We start from the raw sequence: 17,464 nt of genomic DNA, 5'->3' as shown, positions 1-17,464 counted from the left end.
GGTGCTACAGTCGTTCATGCACTGTGCTGGTTGTGGTAAGAAAGATTAACTAGGATTTAATTTGCGTACATTTTATGTACAATGCAAAACTTTTGAATAAAAAATTCAACAATTATCAAAACTTTATCAATCAAGGAATTTTATTAAATTTTTCATTGCGTATTTTTATCCGAGATACCCCCTGGAGGCCGGCGAAGGTACCCCTAGGGGTACATGTATCCCAGGTTGAAAACCGCTGCCCTAAATAAATAAATTAGGTAAATCGGCGTTCAAGAAGACAATATGAACAAATTCAATTGCATATATCTTTATTTAATCCTTCACACGTTCAATAACCTAAAACCTAAGATTCGTGAACTTCCTCTTTGATGGGAACAAACTCCACCTGCGACGACTGAGTGTTCTTTTCGCTATCTTCAACCGCAGTGCTAACCCCTTTAGTCCAACCCTTCAAATGGTGCGTCCGTTGAATGTGCATTCGGACGTACTGTTGATCCTTGAACCGGGCGCCACAAATTTCGCAGGGGTAATTTTTCTCCTCCACGTGTTTGCTCACGTGACGGGCGAGATGCGTTTTCAGGTGATATCTCTCCGGACAATGGGGACACGGGAATTTTGGTTCCGTGTGGTGCTTCATCTTGTGATATCGGGCGCGGGTCCATCCGTTGAAACTAACCCCGCACTCATCGCAGTCAATTTTCCGATGGGTTTCGTAGATATGATCGTTGAGTCGCCAGTTGGCGAAATACACTTTTGGACAGTCGGGACACTTGAGTTCGGTTTTGGATTGGGACTTCGGGTTGCTGGATCGGTGCTGTTCGTCAATATGTGTGTTCAGTTTCCACTTGCTGGAATAGGTTTTGTCGCAATGTGGACACTTGAAGCTGCTTTTGGATTTTGAGGACTTTCGTTTTGAGGGATTACTGTCGGAACTATTTTCAGCGATTGAGTTGGGTAACTTTTCGTCATCAATCTGATCTGGGGACTGTTTTTCAGATGATTTCTCGCATAATGATTCATCCAATAAGATTGCAAGTTTTTCTCCTGACAAACCATTCTCGGCAGCGAGTTCGGGTTGTTGTACATAGCAATCTTTAAACCTTCTATGAATCCTCAACCAAGCGTCTTCAAAGCTGTGATCCTTCGTTACGTGGCTGATGAGAGTGACTAAGCTTTTGAACTTGTGACCACATGTTTCACAAGTGAATTTACGGTCTTCCAAGTGTTTGATCATATGTGCTAAGAATAGTGATTTGCTTTGAAGCCTCTTCGGGCAATGGAAACATTTGAACAACTTTTCCCCATGTACTTTAAACTGCAAAGGTTTGAAAGAAATTATTTTTGCGGATCATCAAAATTAGATTCAGAAATTTACTAACCTTATGATCTCGAGCTTCGGTCGTGCCACATGATGTTATGCCACAAGTATCACAGATAATTGGCTCGTGACAACATTCTATGTGACCACTCAAAATAGTTGTGTTCTTGAAATCTATATGACAGTGTGGACATTTGGAGCCGGTTGGTTCTGACTTAATGAGTTTCTTCACAACATCCTCAGTTGCTGATGATGTTACAGATTTATCCGATGATTCCATAGCTTTGGAATTCATGCCTTCCATCTCATTTGAATTCAGAGAACATATAGCCTAAAAATACGACTCCTAGAAAAAACAAATTATACGTAGCTACGCATACGAACCTTATGATCCAACAGTTGATCTGCATCATCGAAGATAACCCCGCATAGTGTACAAATCGTGACACTATGAACTTCTTGCACGTGCATGGAAACTCGTTCTCGATCATCAAAATGCTCATCGCAAATTGGACAACGATCTGCCGTCCAAGCCCTACCTTCCTCGCTAGTTTCTTGTGGCTGCAACTCCGAGTCTTCCACTTCAATTTCTTCCTTTACGACCACATCCCTCAGTTTGAACGCATTCATGGCTTCATTGTCGCCTTGATCGCGCGCTTTCAGTGCCGCGAACAGATTCTGAAAGTGTGCGTCCGGATAGTGATACCGCCGATAATGTTGCGCCAGGTAGCGTAGATCTTTACATTGCCGCTCACAGATGTGACATGGATAACATTCGGCATTGAGGTGAGCTTTCAAATGCGGCTGATAGGTGGCTTGCGCATGGAACTTCTCCGGACAATAGGGACATTCAAACTTTGGCAACGGGTGACTCCTAACCTGTAGAAGTCAATACGAGATAATTTAGTTCTTTTTTATGAACATCTGAATCAAATTTTACCTTGTGATAAGACATTCGACTTCTACCGGCGAAAACAAGATCACATTTATCACACTTTGTTGGTTTGTGAGAATTTTTTATGTGTACGTCGAGTGCCCCCTCGTGATGTAGCTCCTTTGAGCAGAAAGGACATTTTGTATCGCTTTTGCTTTCGCTCAATGGAATCTTTACCATGGGCTCTTCATCCACTTCCATTTTATCATTAGTCCCTGGAGCAGCTTTCAACTTATCAGAGATTGTTGCTGATCGTGTCTTCCTCTTTCTTGAGGTAGTTGAATCATCTACTTGCACTGGAAGATCCAAATCTATGGCCTCTTGCTTCACTAGCAAATCCGGTAGTTCAAGTGTTCTCTTAATCTTGCAGTGATTCAAGATATGATCATTTAGAAGTTTTTTAGATCGAAAAGTTTCTTCGCACTCCGAACATTTAAGAAAAAATCCGTCATGATCTTCCTGAAACAAGAGTGTTCAACATTAGGTGTATCATGGTGTATCAAATAATCACATCATTCATTTGCAAGGTCTTACGTGAACATGCTCCCAATAAATGGTCTCCTGATAGCATCTTCGGTCGCAACATAATGCGCATGTATGTAGCTTGCACGAGATCCTTTCTTCGCTACAGTACGTATTTCTACTTGCATCTTCTATCTGGCAAAAACAAATACGTAACAAATATTAACAATTTAAAAAGTGTCTTGAAATAAATGTATTTGTTTTACTTTGTTTACCTACTTGAGGAATACTTTTTTTCATTATCGTATATTTTTTTTTTATTTTTTTAATTTTTTTTTTTAATTTTTTTTAACATGTGCCATGTGCCCTACACACCCGTTTCAAATCACTCAGAGACTGAGTGAAATTATATTGCCGTCTCTTTTTTTCCCACTGAAAAGTTACTCAATTTTCGTAAAAAGTGGAACTACTCAAAATTTGTGTAGTTCCACTTTTTACGAAAAATGAGTAAGATTTCCGTGAGAAAAGAAGAGACGGCAATACTATTTCACTCAGTCTCTGAGTGATTTGAAAGGGGCGTGTATGTACCACAGAGCCGCAACCGGTCATATACACTTTCGTTTTTACCTTTAATTGTTTGAATTGACTATCGTTTCCATTTTCATGACGCAGTTAATATCTATGGAAGTAATGAACACTAAGCTGCGAGGCGGCAATGTTCCTAGGAGAATTTTGTCTTAGACTCTGATACTCAGCCAACTAAGACCCTGCCCGCTACCCGTCACAAGACCTAGGTCCATGACTGTACCGACCCGGGATTGGCACGGTAGTCCTTCTATCAGAAGGTTCGGTACACTTGGTGTATGATGAATAAAGTGTGACTTGGTGGCTGGTGGCTTATTGAAGAAAGCAAACTGATTGGGCGATAACTAGAAGCCTCAGCTGGATTTTTGTCCGGCTTCAAAATTGGAACAACTTTGGCGTTTTTCCATTTATCTGGAAAGTATGCCAATTGAAAACATTTGTTAAATAAATTAACCAAAAAGGATAAAGAGCTCTCAGGAAGTTTTTTGATAAGTATGTAGAAAATACCATCATCACCCGGGGCTTTCATATTTTTAAATTTTTTAGTAATAGATCTCACTTCATCCAAATTGGTTCCCAACGAAGGGTCAAAAACATTCTCTTGATTGAGAATGTCTTCGAAGCTCCGTGTAACCTGATCCTCAATTGGACTAGTGAGACCTAGACTAAAATTATGGGCACTCTCGAACTGCTGAGCAAGTTTTTGAGCCTTTTCGCCATTTGTTAATAAAATTTTATTTCCCTCTTTAAGCGCTGGAATTGGCTTTTGAGGTTTTTGAAGAATTTTCGTTAATTTCCAAAAGGGTTTCGAACTGGGATCCAACTTCGAGACATTATTCTCAAAGTTGGTATTTCTCAGAATAGCGAAACGTTTTTTAATTTCATTTTGCAAATCTCGCCAAATAACTTTCAACGCGGGATCGCGAGTTCTTTGGTATTGCCTTCTTCTCACATTTTTAAGACGGATCAGTAGCTGAAGATCGTCGTCAATAATAATAGAGTTGAATTTAACTTCACATTTCGGAATTGCAATGCCTCTGGCTTCGACAATTAAATTTGTCAAAGATACGAGAGCATTATCAATATCACTTTTGGTATCGAGAGGAATATCAGCATCAAAATTCCTATCGATATACGTTTTATATAAATCCCAATCAGCTCTATGATAATTAAAAGTAGAGCTGATAGGATTATAAATGGCTTCTTGTGAGATTTCAAATGTCACAGGAAGGTGATCAGAGTCAAAGTCAGCATGAGTTACCAATTGGCCACACAGCTGACTTGAATCCGTTAAAACTAAATCAATTGTAGAAGGATTTCGACTGGAAGAAAAACAAGTTGGTCCATTGGGATATTGAATAGTATAATATCCCGCAGAACAATCTTCAAATAAAATTTTACCATTGGAATTGCTTTGAGCATTATTCCATGAAAGGTGTTTGGCATTGAAGTCACCAATTACGAAGAATTTTGATTTGTTGCGAGTTAGAATTTGAAGATCAGCTTTCAACAAATTCTTTTGCTGCCCATTGCATTGAAAAGGCAAGTAGGCTGCAATGAAGGAAAATTGTCCAAAATTTGTTTCAACAGAAACTCCCAAGGTTTCAAAAACTTTGGTTTCGAACGAAGAAAATAATTTACGTTTGATACGTCTAACGATGGCGACCCCACCACAGGCGCTGTCAAGACGATCATTTCTGTAGATAAAATAATTTGGATCTCTTTTAATGGAGAGTCCTGGTCCTGAACTGAAAGGAAGTTGAATAATTCATCTTCCTTACCCTTTAGAGAGCGGGCATTCCAATTTAGAACATTCACACAATTATTTGGATCCATTAAAACGGAGTCCGATAACAATTTTTTGTGTGTACTTTATACCAACCTGAACAGCTTCAGGTATGGTATTTGCTTTGAACATTGCATAAATCATGTGATGCAGTTGTTCAGTTAAAAAATCAAAATCGGAAGCAGACATGTTACCTGAATCGGCTACATGACCGTTATTTTCCGTTGAGACATGGGTATAAACCTCATTTTGAGAAGAGAAATTTGGTCTACCAGCAGCGATGTTTGCATACGTAGGTACATTGCACAATGGTCCCAGAGTCGAATCTAGCAAGACAAAAATGTTTGCGCCAAAACTATTAGTTTTAGATATATAGTGTCTTTGGGAAAAAAATTTCATATTTTTTGACGATTTTTTTCCATGAAGTGAAATTAGGGTGGTACCTATATTTCAGAAGTTCATAATATCAACTTTTTAATTTTTCGGTAAAGACTTGTGCAATGTTCCACAAAGTTGTAGAGCAATTAATTTTGAGCAACTTTGCCGAAGAAACCATTTTTCTATCACTTATGGTTCGCAAGTTATGGGCTTTTTAATAAATACGTTAGGGCGGTCCCTAAAAATCGGTATTCTTCACATAACTTTTTATACATTCATTTCTCGCATAAACTTTGTTCCGAGCACTTTTAGGACTTTTGAAGACGCACATTTTTGTTAAAGATCCATCTCTTCTATCTATCTCTTATAACAAAAAAGTTATTCGAGTTTTTGTATGAAAAACATGTTTTTTTCATATGCGTATATTTAAAAATGGAGCAAACCGATTTTCAATCTATTGGTTCTTTTCGAAAGCTCGCACTTTTCTGCGTTTATGGTGGGAAAACTGAGAGAGCGTTTTTTGTTTAAAGCGTTTTATTTCATTTTGAAAAAAATATGTTTTTAATCGAAAAACGGCTATAACTTGATAAATAAATGAGATAGGTCCATGGGTCTTTAACAAAAGATGTGCCTTTAGAAGTTCTAAATGTGGTCCATACAAAGTATCCCCCAAAAATCAATACATAAAAATATATTTATAAAAAACGGTTTTCGTAAGGAAATAAACGTTAGTTAGATCAAAGTAGGCTGGTCGACAGAGCGTATGATTTTTTTGACGTTATTGTGCCTTGCAACAAAAATTACAACTTTCGTGATAATTTTCCAAAGCTCTCATAGATGTGAAAAATTTCTCCGCAGTACAAATAGCACGTGCTATCCAAGCATTCACCGCTAGGATGCACCACGTGGCGGCCAAATGTGAAGATTTGATTTTAACGTAATAGTAATAAAAACATTTCAGTAGCTAACCACTGGTCATCTTCGCTTTCTCCCACTGGCGATACCGAAAAAAATCTAATCAAAACAAGATAGGCTTGTAACAAAGGCTATACTTCAAAAGTGACGTATTTTTAACGCTACATATCCAACAGAAAACCAAGCTACTACCATCAATATGCATAGTAGCCTGATTTTCTGTTTGATGTTTAGCATGGCACACAAAAGACATGGCAGTCTCAACGCGTATGTAAACATTCAGTATGAATGAACCGGTGAACCGAGAAAATGCGCTCTCTAGTTCAGCCTACTTTGATCGATCTAACGTTTATTTCCTTACGAAAACCGTTTTTTAAATATATTTTTATGTATTGATTTTTGAGGGATACTTTGTATGGACCACATTTAGAACTTCTAAAGACACATCTTTTTGTTGAAGACCCATGGACCTTTCTCGTTTATTTATCAAATTATAGCCGTTTTTCGATTAAAAACATATTATTTTCAAAATGAAATAAAACGCTTTAAACAAAAAACGCTCTCTCAGTTTTCCCACCATAAACGCAGAAAAGTGTGAGCTTTCGAATAGAACCAATAGATTGAAAATCGGTGTGCTCCATTTTGAAATATACGCATATGAAAACATGTTTTTCAAACAAAACTCGAATAATTTTTGTTATAAGAGATAGATGCATGATTCTATAACAAAAATGTGCGCTTTCAAAAGTTCTAAAAGTGCTCCGAACAAAGTTTATGCGAGAAATGAATGTATAAAAAGTTATGTGAAGAATACCGATTTTTAGGGACCGCCCTAACGTATTTATTAAAAAGCTCATAACTTGCGAACCATAAGTGATAGAAAAATGGTTTCTTCGGCAAAGTTGCTCAAAATTAATTGCTCTACAACTTTGTGGAACATTGCACAAGTCTTTACCGAAAAATTAAAAAGTTGATATTATGAACTTCTGAAATATAGGTACCACCCTAATTTCACTACATGGAAAAAAAATCGTCAAAAAATATGAAATTTTTTCCCAAAGACACTATATATCTAAAACTAATAGTTTTGGCGCAAACATTTTTGTCTTGCTAGATTCGACTCTGGGACCATTGGAATTTACTGAAGTGCTTGCTACCCGTTGACGAGCGGCAAAATTTGTTTGTGAATTGTGGTGGGTTTGAGCGTTTTAAAAATTTCTACCCGTCGAATCTGGGATCCGATTGGAATTTCCCGTCATCAATTTTGCACGGGAATTCAAAACTTTTTTGCGTGAAGGGCATTCCCAGAAATTGGATTTATGATTGCCCCCACAATTTGCACACTTAAATTTATTGGAACCTTCTCTCACAGAAATGCGTCCTTGGTGTGAGAGGTTCCACTACAAATCATGCATTTAGCATCCATGTGAAAATGTTTGGTTCCGTGACCCCACTTTTGGCACTTACGGCACTGAGTGGGGTTTCGGATATTTACCCCAGGCCTGCGGAAATGTTCCCATGTAACACGGACATGGGACATAATACAGGCCTTTTCCAAACTTTTCATATTATTTAGTTCACTTTTGTTAAAATGAACTAAATAAAATTCTTGAGAAATGCCCCTTTGGGAACTACCAGAGTGGGATTTCTTTTTCATCTTAATTACTTGGACTGGCGTAAATCCAAGTAATTGAGAAATTTCATTTTTAATCTCATCCAGTGATTTGTCGTCACTAGGGAGACCTTTCAAAACGACTTTAAACAATCGCTCAGTTGTGTCGTCGTATGTGAAGAATTTATGGCGCTTCTCAGTTAAATACTGAAGAAGACGTTTGCGATCGTCAAAGGATCACGGCAAAACGCGGCAGTCACCCTTCCTAGCAATCTGAAATGAAACCTTGATCCCCTGAAGATTACTCAAGATTTCATTCCGAAAGCCAGAAAACTCGGCAACAGATACCACAATTGGCGGAATCCTTTGTTTCTTCGCATGAATCGAATAACCTGGGCTAAAGGTAGATTCGATTTGCTCAATTTCATCATTAATCAAATCGAACTGATTGCTCAGTTCGATAGGAGAAGAAACAATGTCAACATTAGATTTAGAAGGAATATCTGAAGTCTCCAGCTTCCTTCTATTTTTCCGCGCTTGGGCAGGACGGTCTTGAAACCTTGTTTCTTTGAAGGAAGTGGAGAATTCAGAGACTCTCCCTTCCTCTTGTTTTTATTAATGCTCATTGCTGAGCGTGGAGACGTGACCTTCTAAGAGGTTTTTTCCCAGAACGGTGTCCCTGCAGGATTACCACCGCCGGAATTTTACTTCCGCAAACGGGTCCAACGTAAAACGAAGGCACGGGTGCTTGCAACGATCGTAACGGGATCAGTGGGTACAAATAGCGCTAAGAAGCACCGTTGAAATTAAAATAGCTTCGGGTAGTATTAAAAACTTCCTTCCGCAAAGAGAGAAAGAACCGCACATCACGAAAGCACGATGCGGTCTGAGTCAACTCGTGACTGATTCTACTAAAGCAAAGGGTTATGTCTAACACCTCTGCTCTATTAGATACCATAAAGGTTGGGCGTTGTCTATGTTTAAGTAAACCAAGTTCGACACTACTTAAATATTCCATCAAGCTGGAGCCTCTCATATTGATATCCGAGCTACCCCAGATGATGTGATGATCATTAGCATCACTGCCGGCAATTAGAAAAAGGCCTTTTGCAGTGCAATAAATGGCTCTTGATGGCTCTTATGGACTGCAAAATGGTGGGATGACATCAAGGAAGGAGCGCCCAACAGAGCTCTGGTCCCCACAAGTTCCTATCTCACGCTTCCACGGGTCGTCCGATGACAAAAGACCGCCAGCTAAGGGTTGTTTACTTAGCTGGTAGTGCAGCCTGGACACTGTTGTCCTTCTGACATCAACTAGAGTGAGAAGTCCGAGTACGCCCCGAGCGTCTGTTCACCAGGAGGTATGGTTCAAACAGCGTCTGCCTGGTATCCAGAGGCTGATTAACGAAATGCTGTATCGCGTCAGGTCTACCAGTTATATATTATCGCGTCAGTTAGAAAAAGAGAACGTTATTTTTGGCAACCGGCCCGGCAACGAAATAAGGACTATGATTGGAAACTCGGTACCTGGAATGTCAGGACCCTAAATGAACCTGAACGGGTGAGCCTTCTGGCTCGTGAACTGCAGAAGGTTGGAGTGAACGTGGCTGCTATTCAAGAAGTCCGATGGCCTAGATCCGGAGAACGTGAATTCCGAGCCATGGACCCCACGACCAATACTGCATTCAAGTATAACATCTATCACAGCGCCAGCGGAAAAGCAGAGTATGGAGTTGGTTTCTTAGTGATGGGCAAGCAGATGAAGCGAGTGATGCGGCGGAAACCCATTAGCGAACGAATCTGTGTGTTGATGATACGCAGCCTAATCAACGTTTACGCACCGTCAAACGATAAATCCGACGACGTGAATGACACGTTTTATGAATGTCTTGTAAAGCCTATTGAGTCTATATAGACATAATTTTGACTGCTTCATTCTTGATTGCTTAGTTTCGGAACGTAGGTGAACAGGATCATCTAGGAGGGATGTGATACTTATTGATATTTTCTTTGCTCTTTTTCAATGTGGTAAAATCATGTAAAAAATTGGAGACAAGCCAGCCTAGTATTGAAAGTCTCCATAATAAATATTAAAAAAAATGTAAAAAATCAGTTTTATTATATGAAGCGTACTGGAAGAGAAAACGTTCAGTAAATTGTGATAACAAAAATTGATATTTTTCGCACGTAGTTGGCGCGAAGTAGATTTCAGTCGGAACTTAGGTATGGTAAAATTCATGTTATATCTGAGTCCTGGTAATTTTTTTTAGTAACATCGGTTCACGGGCAACCGGATCAGGGGCTCGAATGGCAAATGGTAAATGAGCACTGTATGTATTTAAATTTGTTATCTTGTCTTGTCTTGTCTTAACATATGCACAGTCAGTATTGAAAAGCATCCTGGAAATGTCGGTTTTGTTTCCGAGCACTTTCTTACCAGCATTAATATTTGCAGCGTATCATAAATATGACACAAATATTAAATCGCCAGGCCCACGGTGCAGGCTTGAAATTGGGAGATAGTTCATAACTCCCTGGCAATCAGATTATTCAGTAATGAATAACATGATGATCAATAATGATCAACAAAAAGTTTTGAATTCACGAAAGGAAGAAACGGAGACATCCGTACCAACCGAAATGAAAAGGTGACGTTGGGAGTGGCATTGCTAAAAAGATTAGTCTCACTCCCGCCTGATCAAACTTCTAGGGATTTAAATTTGTTATTATTAAAAATGTTATTATTAATTATTAAAAATCACTCTCCCTAGTTACGGTAAAGATGGGCACGGCCAGCAGTAGTAGTCCTCATGCTTTTCTAATTTTTGTCTTTTCTTGATTTCTGATATCATTCTAGATAAGGATTTGAAAAAAATATGATACATATCACTAGTGAGCTGAGTTGCATTTGCATTGTCACTGTGTAACTCGTAGTAGATTGGAAACTAAACATTAGTTTCCAATCTACTACGAGTTACACAGTGACAATGCAAATGCAACTCAGCTCACTACCTGTTCAATACTTCATACAAAAGTCACTATTTGGTCACTTTTTCTGCATCTGAAAGTCACTATTTGGTCACTTTTTTCGTCATCGTTGGTCACTAAGGGTGAAGCCAGAGTAAACGCGACGTGCGATGCGACGCGACGCGACAGTGCAATTTGACAGCCTGTTGATAATGATTGTTATTCTTTTACGTGAGTCGCGTCGCGTCGCATCGCACGTCGCGTTTACTCTGGCGGGCACCTAAGTCACTATTTTGAACGGCATTTATCGCTACCAGCCCTGAAAATGGAGCAGAACGATATGCGGAGGTTTTATAAGTCTATCAATGGCGTGCGGAGAAAGACAGCACCATCTCCCGTCATATGCAACGATCAACAAGGGAATTTGCTGACAGATAAAACCGAAGTGGCTGCCAGGTGGAAGAAACACTTCGAGACTTTGTTGAATAGTGGAAGTGATGGTGCATCGGTGAACAGAATAAATATTAGCGACGATGGACAAGCTGTGGAGTCGCCTACACTAGATGAGGTTAAAAAGGCTGAAAGAGCTGAAAAACAATAAGGCTGCGGGGTAGGACCAGCTTCCAGATGAACTTCTCAAACATGGCAGTGAGCAGCTTTATAAAGTTCTGCACCATATTATGTCAAAAATATAGAAAGACGAGGAAATGCCTGCTAGTTGGTTGGACGGCCTCATTTGCACTCTCTTTAAGAAAGGGCACAGACTGGAGTGCGCCAATTATCGAGGAATAACCCTCCTTAATTCGGCGTACAAAATTATGCCCTGTATTCTGTTCAACATATTGAGACCGCTTGAAGAGTCCTTCGTCGGCGAATACCAAGCAGGTTTTCGTGAGGGTCGATCAACGACGGATCAAATGTTTACCCTGAGACAAATCCTTGATAAATTCCGGGAGTACAACTTGCAAACACATCATCTGTTTATTGATTTCAAGGCGGCGTACGAACGATTCAGTGAAACGAAATGAATTATGGCAAATTATGCTTGAACATGGTTTTCCGGCGAAACTGATACGGCTGATTCGTATAACGTTGGACGGATCAAAATCAAGTGTAAAGCTTTGCGGATGAAATATCGACGTCATTTGCTACCTTAGCAGAGGTTCCCAAACTGTGGGTCGCGACCCCCAGAGGGGTCGTGGGCTGTTCAGTGGTGGGTCGCGAAAAACAAATCTTAATTCATAATTTTGTTACTATTTTGTCCCACAAATCTATTCCATATTTTGAATTAGGATCTAACTAATGATTGAATGATTAAAGAACAACATACCTGACGAGGTCAACGGCCTTTTCTTCCTATCCAGTATTTTGCGCTCGATAATGGCGGCTAAGTGAGTGCCTTTTTGACATTCAAGAGGTAGAAAATATTTACATAGTTTAATCAACGTAGGCCTCGAATTCATGAAAAATATTGGCACTCATGAGCTCTGTCTTGAATAAACAATTATGTTTATCTAAAGTCAAAAAATAGCCTTTGTGGATTTTTCCATTAGCTACATTTATGCCCTGCTTTTAAATATACATTTTTGTTTTCCAGCTGAAGAATACGAAAATCAAAAGTTCAAAACGTCGGAAATCCTGCTACGCAACACCTGTATTTACAGTACCCGGTTTCTACATAAGATGAAGTAGATGAAGTAGCATAGACAACATCAATTTTAATTCGTTACTTCTGATTTCAGCTACGAATAGATTATCAGGAATCACGCATAAATTGGCTGATCGCTCCCAGGAGAATGGTTGCAATCAATATTTTTTACACCGAACTAGGCGATTAGATGGACAAACAGTCTGAATACCTACTAAAACGCACAGACTCTGGCCATGTCTTGGGCATACAATAAATTTCAAATTTTAATGGAATAAATTTGATTTCTTTTCTACAGACTCGTATAGATTCGAAGAGCGCAGACTATTTTTCAAAGCTCATTCTTCAGCTGACAGAGGACAATTAAAAATAGTATCATCTTAAAGAATAGTAGATTAAGATTAAGACAATTTATCGAGCGTTAAATGGCGTGGCGGATTCGCTCTCAGCACGATGACAATTAATATTAGAAACACTCAACTTGGCGAAAGCTCAAACGGACTGGATAGACTAAGGGATGGCCCATATTCCGGATAATAGAATGTCTGGACAATATTTATATATTCGACATGTTTGGTTTGCTTTCAACGGAATTGAAGAACACAGATACAAACGGACTTATGGACTCCGACAATCGTCCCTGCTACCAGATTTTGAGGTATAGTTCTTTTAGAGTGGACAAATTTTCTTAGTCGTAATGATGAGTCCACTGAAAGAAAACCAAACTCATTGTACTAAAATAAAATTTAATTTACGCCTGAGAGATAATATTCGGGGTTTTGGTATCCCGTAGTTTTGGTTCCCGTTGGAACTGTTCATTCATCTAATCCATCTTATCGAAGTTCGGTTACAGGATACAGGTTTTGAGTAGCAGGATTTTCAAAATTTTACTTTTTATGCTTTTGGTATGCGCATACTTCAGCTGCAAAACAAAAATACATATTTGAAATCAGGGCATAATTGTGACTAATAAAAAATGAGAAAACAAATCAACAAAGGATCATTTTCGACTTTAGATAAACAAAATTGATTATTCAAGACAGCGCTTATGAGTGCCAACACTTTTCATGAATTCGAGGCCTACGTTGATTAAAATATGTAAATATTTTCTACCTCTTGAATGTCAAGTGGCACTCACTTGGCCGCCATTACCTGGCGCAAAATACTGGATACGATATTTGGGCAAGTAGAAAGAAGTCCTATACAATCCAAATGTAAGCCCCGAACCCAATCCAAAACCATTCCAAATCCAATTCGAATCCGATCTAAATCAAATCCAAATCTATTTAAAATCCAATCCAAATCTAATTCAAATCCAATCCTAATCAAATCGAAATCCAATTCAAATTCAATCTGAATATATTTCAAATCTAATCCAAATCCAACCCAAATTCAATTCAAATTCCATCCAAATCCAATCCACTTCCAATCCAAAAAATTGACGAACTTTTGTCAAATACAATGATGGGATATAAAGCAATTTATTATAATTTGTCCAATCTAACGCGAACTCATTTTTATCTAATTTCACAAAATCAATGCATGTGGTACCTGGTGGGTCGCAAGCAATACGTGATTCTGCTAGGTGGGTCGCATATCCAAAAGTTTGGGAACCTCTGCCTTAGATGGATTAAAGCAGGGTGATGCACTCGCGAATCTATACTGTTCAATATAGCGCTCGAGGGAGCGATTAGGAGTGCTGGTGTGCAAAGAAGCGGTACCATTATCACAAAATCGCATATGCTCCTGGGATTTGCAGACGATATCGATATTATCGGAATTGATCGCCGTGCCGTGGAAGAGGCTTTTGTGCCTTTTAAGAGGGAGACAGCGAGGGAGACATAATTGTGCCAAGTGGAGTTATGCTAAATTTATATTAAACAAGAAAATTAGGCAAATCAAAACTTGAACACGAATTGAACATCTAAAAAGCTTAACGTCTGGCAAGTCAATTGAATTGTAAAAAGAATATATAATATGTACATAGAAAAGTAGACACTATTTGCAAACTAAAAATGTACCCTCGTAACCAATTTCCTCCACTTACCCCATGCGAATCCAAATGACTCCACAGTCCTTCCTTGGTCAGATATTGGGCGTTACAGAGCGCACATCGGTAGACCACCTGGGCCGAGCAAGCCACTCGGTGCACAGCAAGGTCTTCTTCGGGGAACTTGCCCAAACAGGCTTCGCATTCGATCTCGTGGATCAGTTCCTTTTTCGGTACGATGAGCTTCGATGTTTCCTCCCTGATGCATGTTGATTTGCAGCGATCCAAGCACGAACCGCAGAGGGGATGCTGGAATGGGAGTTTACAAATTAATGGAAATTCTGACAGTACATTACTATTAAACTACTTACTACTGCTACTGGTGATGATTCGTCATTACACAGCAAGCAGTGCATTTTGTAGAACGAAATTTCACGAAAATTTGGAATTTCTTTTTTTACAAAACATGAATCGTCGACTCGTAAAAAACAAAAACAAGGTGCTTGCAACAAAACACTGATGCCTGTTGACTTTTGTACACTGTTAATTTTTTTTTCACTTTATTTCAGATAATCAATAAACCACATTTTTCAAGATTTATTCGACATCAGCATGAGTTTCACAAGGAACCCTTTTGTTTGAATAGTTTAAATTAATTTTATTATTTGCTAAATACATCTTTGTATAATCGTTTTCTTGTTTAACACGAAATGTTAAAAAAATGCCCTTATAAACACCTATGTTCGATATGAACCTTGCATTATGTGGTATGCAACTATTACTACGCAACATGATTTTCTTGTACGATAGTGAAAAATGTCACACCAGCCGCAGCGTGATGCATACACGATGCACTGCACTTTTCCGTGCTGGCTGGCTCTTTCTGTCAGTAGCAGATCAGCGGTCGAATCGAACGGTTCTTTCGGGTGTGACAACGCAACTTGATGAGGTCCGTTTTGTTTCGTTCGGTACGTTTTCGTCGTCCGGTGGTGAAGTGAATCCCGTTCCGATCGTGTGCGTCGGTGGTGCAAGAGAGACAAAAAGTCCCGCGAGTCCCGTTGGAGCGAACAAGAGATCATCATATTTGGGAAACGAAAAAGCTTCTCTGGCTTGTGCGGTGTTGCGTCGCGCTTGGACAAAACGGAACGGGAACATTTTGCGCGACGACGGATGAGTCGAGTCACCGAGCGAAAGTACGCACACGGTCTGTCAGTTTGCTGAAAGAGTGTTGGGGCGATTGCGAAGTTGTGTGTGCGCGAGGAAAAAGAAGCTGTGAATTTTCGATGGGGAAAATAATTTTTGGATGGATTTTCGGTTAAAAGTGGTCGAATTAATTGCAGCGGATTACGGTTTAGTGTAAAGTTGATCGGGGCGTGTCGCGTCAACGGAATTTGCTGGAACTGGAGGATTTATCAGCGTTGAAAGTCTCTGCCAAGAGCCTTCGGTGGTCGGAATTGAAAAAGTGGGTGTTTCTTTGGCGTTTTTTCATCGGTGGTTGGAACTACTGACTGGGCGAACATCGGCTATTGCGAATGATTAGGACTGAGAAATTTGGTGAACTAGTTTTGCGAAAATGTGAATAAGTTTTATTCATTTTGCGACATAGTTTAAGTGGAAGCTGTGAAGAATATAAGAAGAAGCGGTTCCTCCTATTCCCGTGTGCAAGTTGCGAATTGCGATCGCTAAGCAAGCCCCTTGGAATTTTTAGTTGTCATCGTAAGGGTATGCGATATTGGATCTTGGATACAAACAAAGCATCATTTGATATAACTAATTTATTAATAATGCGATAACCAAAAGTAGCGAAAATGGCATGCAATGGTAGTGTTTTTGAAACTATAATAATGCAATTGATAACAAATAATACACTTAACAATTACAAGAGCACTCAATATCAAAGGCTAACAGATGAAAAATAAAACAGTGCAACAGTTTCAAAAGGGACACAACAGCGATCAAAATCAAAACAAAACTCAACGTTTTGAATTGCCAGATATTTTCCAGAAACAGCTGTGCTTATTAAAATATATTTTTATATTTTTGCCTTTCGCGTATATACTAAGTATACGTAAAGTCTATAGGATCACTCCAAAACCGAACTTTTGATAGAAGGCTCGGAGACCCATAGTTAGTGCTATATACCAATCGACTCAGCTCGACGAATTGAGGTAATGTCTGTGTGTGTGTACAAAAAAATGTGAGACGCACTTTTTTTGTACTTAGCCTTATCCGATTTACTTGCATCCGCCGCGGAATCTTTCCTAATTTTTCGCTATTGAAAATTGGCCCAATCGGCCATTGCGTTCCGGAATTATTAAAAAAAACATTGATTTTTCCCAAAAAAAAATTTCAAAAACGATTTTTTTTTCAAATACTGCTGCAATGCATTTAAATATACGCAAATAAAAGTGAATTGATGGAAATAACTGAATCTGTCTCCCTAAAGTGCAATTTTGATCTCTCTCATATGATTTTCTTGTTACTATTTGTATTTGTATACTATTATGTATTTTCTTGTTTTATAATACACGAGAAAGGCACCATCACCGCTAGGTCGATTATTCTGGGTTTTTTTATTATAATAATTATAAATAATTCAAATATTTCACAGATTGGTATTGAAATCTATGCAATTGAGAAGTTATTTGCTAGTCCTATATGACTTTAAATTGCAAAAAACAAATTGCAATAAAATTGTATAATTCAAGACAAAATTTTCAAAACGACTTATCTGCTTTTGTAAACAAAGATTCAAACGACGAGTTGACGAATCTGATAGCTCTCCCACGCAAACCAACACCACCAATAGGTAGGTGAAGGTTTCCGCTATCTATTGGTGGTGCTGGTTTGCGTGGGAGAGCTATCAGAT

The 17,464-nt window shown here is 38.9% G+C and overlaps 2 protein-coding genes across 9 annotated transcripts in view; one reads left to right on the top strand and one right to left on the bottom strand.

Annotated features, from left to right (window-relative positions):
- Positions 1–291: 291 nt before the first annotated feature.
- LOC134217930 (zinc finger protein 62-like) lies at positions 292–15,114 on the bottom strand. Its single transcript, XM_062696778.1, has 7 exons — positions 14,967–15,114; positions 14,653–14,904; positions 2,787–2,909; positions 2,259–2,711; positions 1,703–2,197; positions 1,380–1,649; positions 292–1,315 (listed from the first exon to the last, which is right to left on the bottom strand). The coding sequence occupies exons 1-7, from the start codon at positions 15,009–15,011 to the stop codon at positions 344–346; spliced, it is 2,610 nt and encodes an 869-aa protein (XP_062552762.1). The 5' UTR covers positions 15,012–15,114; the 3' UTR covers positions 292–343.
- Positions 15,115–15,544: 430 nt separating this feature from the next.
- LOC134217918 (arfGAP with SH3 domain, ANK repeat and PH domain-containing protein) overlaps positions 15,545–17,464 on the top strand; it is a 99,334-nt gene continuing 97,414 nt past the window's right edge. For 3 of the 8 annotated variants that reach the window (XM_062696760.1, XM_062696756.1, XM_062696753.1), the window contains exon 1: positions 15,576–16,057. The gene's annotated coding sequence lies outside the window, so the exon portion shown is untranslated. The other 5 variants (XM_062696761.1, XM_062696757.1, XM_062696759.1 and 2 more) reach the window with 4 other exon arrangements.

The sequence above is a fragment of the Armigeres subalbatus genome, chromosome 2 (assembly GCF_024139115.2).
Source record: "Armigeres subalbatus isolate Guangzhou_Male chromosome 2, GZ_Asu_2, whole genome shotgun sequence".
In the NCBI taxonomy this organism is placed as follows: Eukaryota; Metazoa; Arthropoda; class Insecta; order Diptera; family Culicidae; genus Armigeres; species Armigeres subalbatus.
Note: the sequence above shows the minus strand (reverse complement) of the source record. Positions and strands in the feature narration are given on the sequence as shown.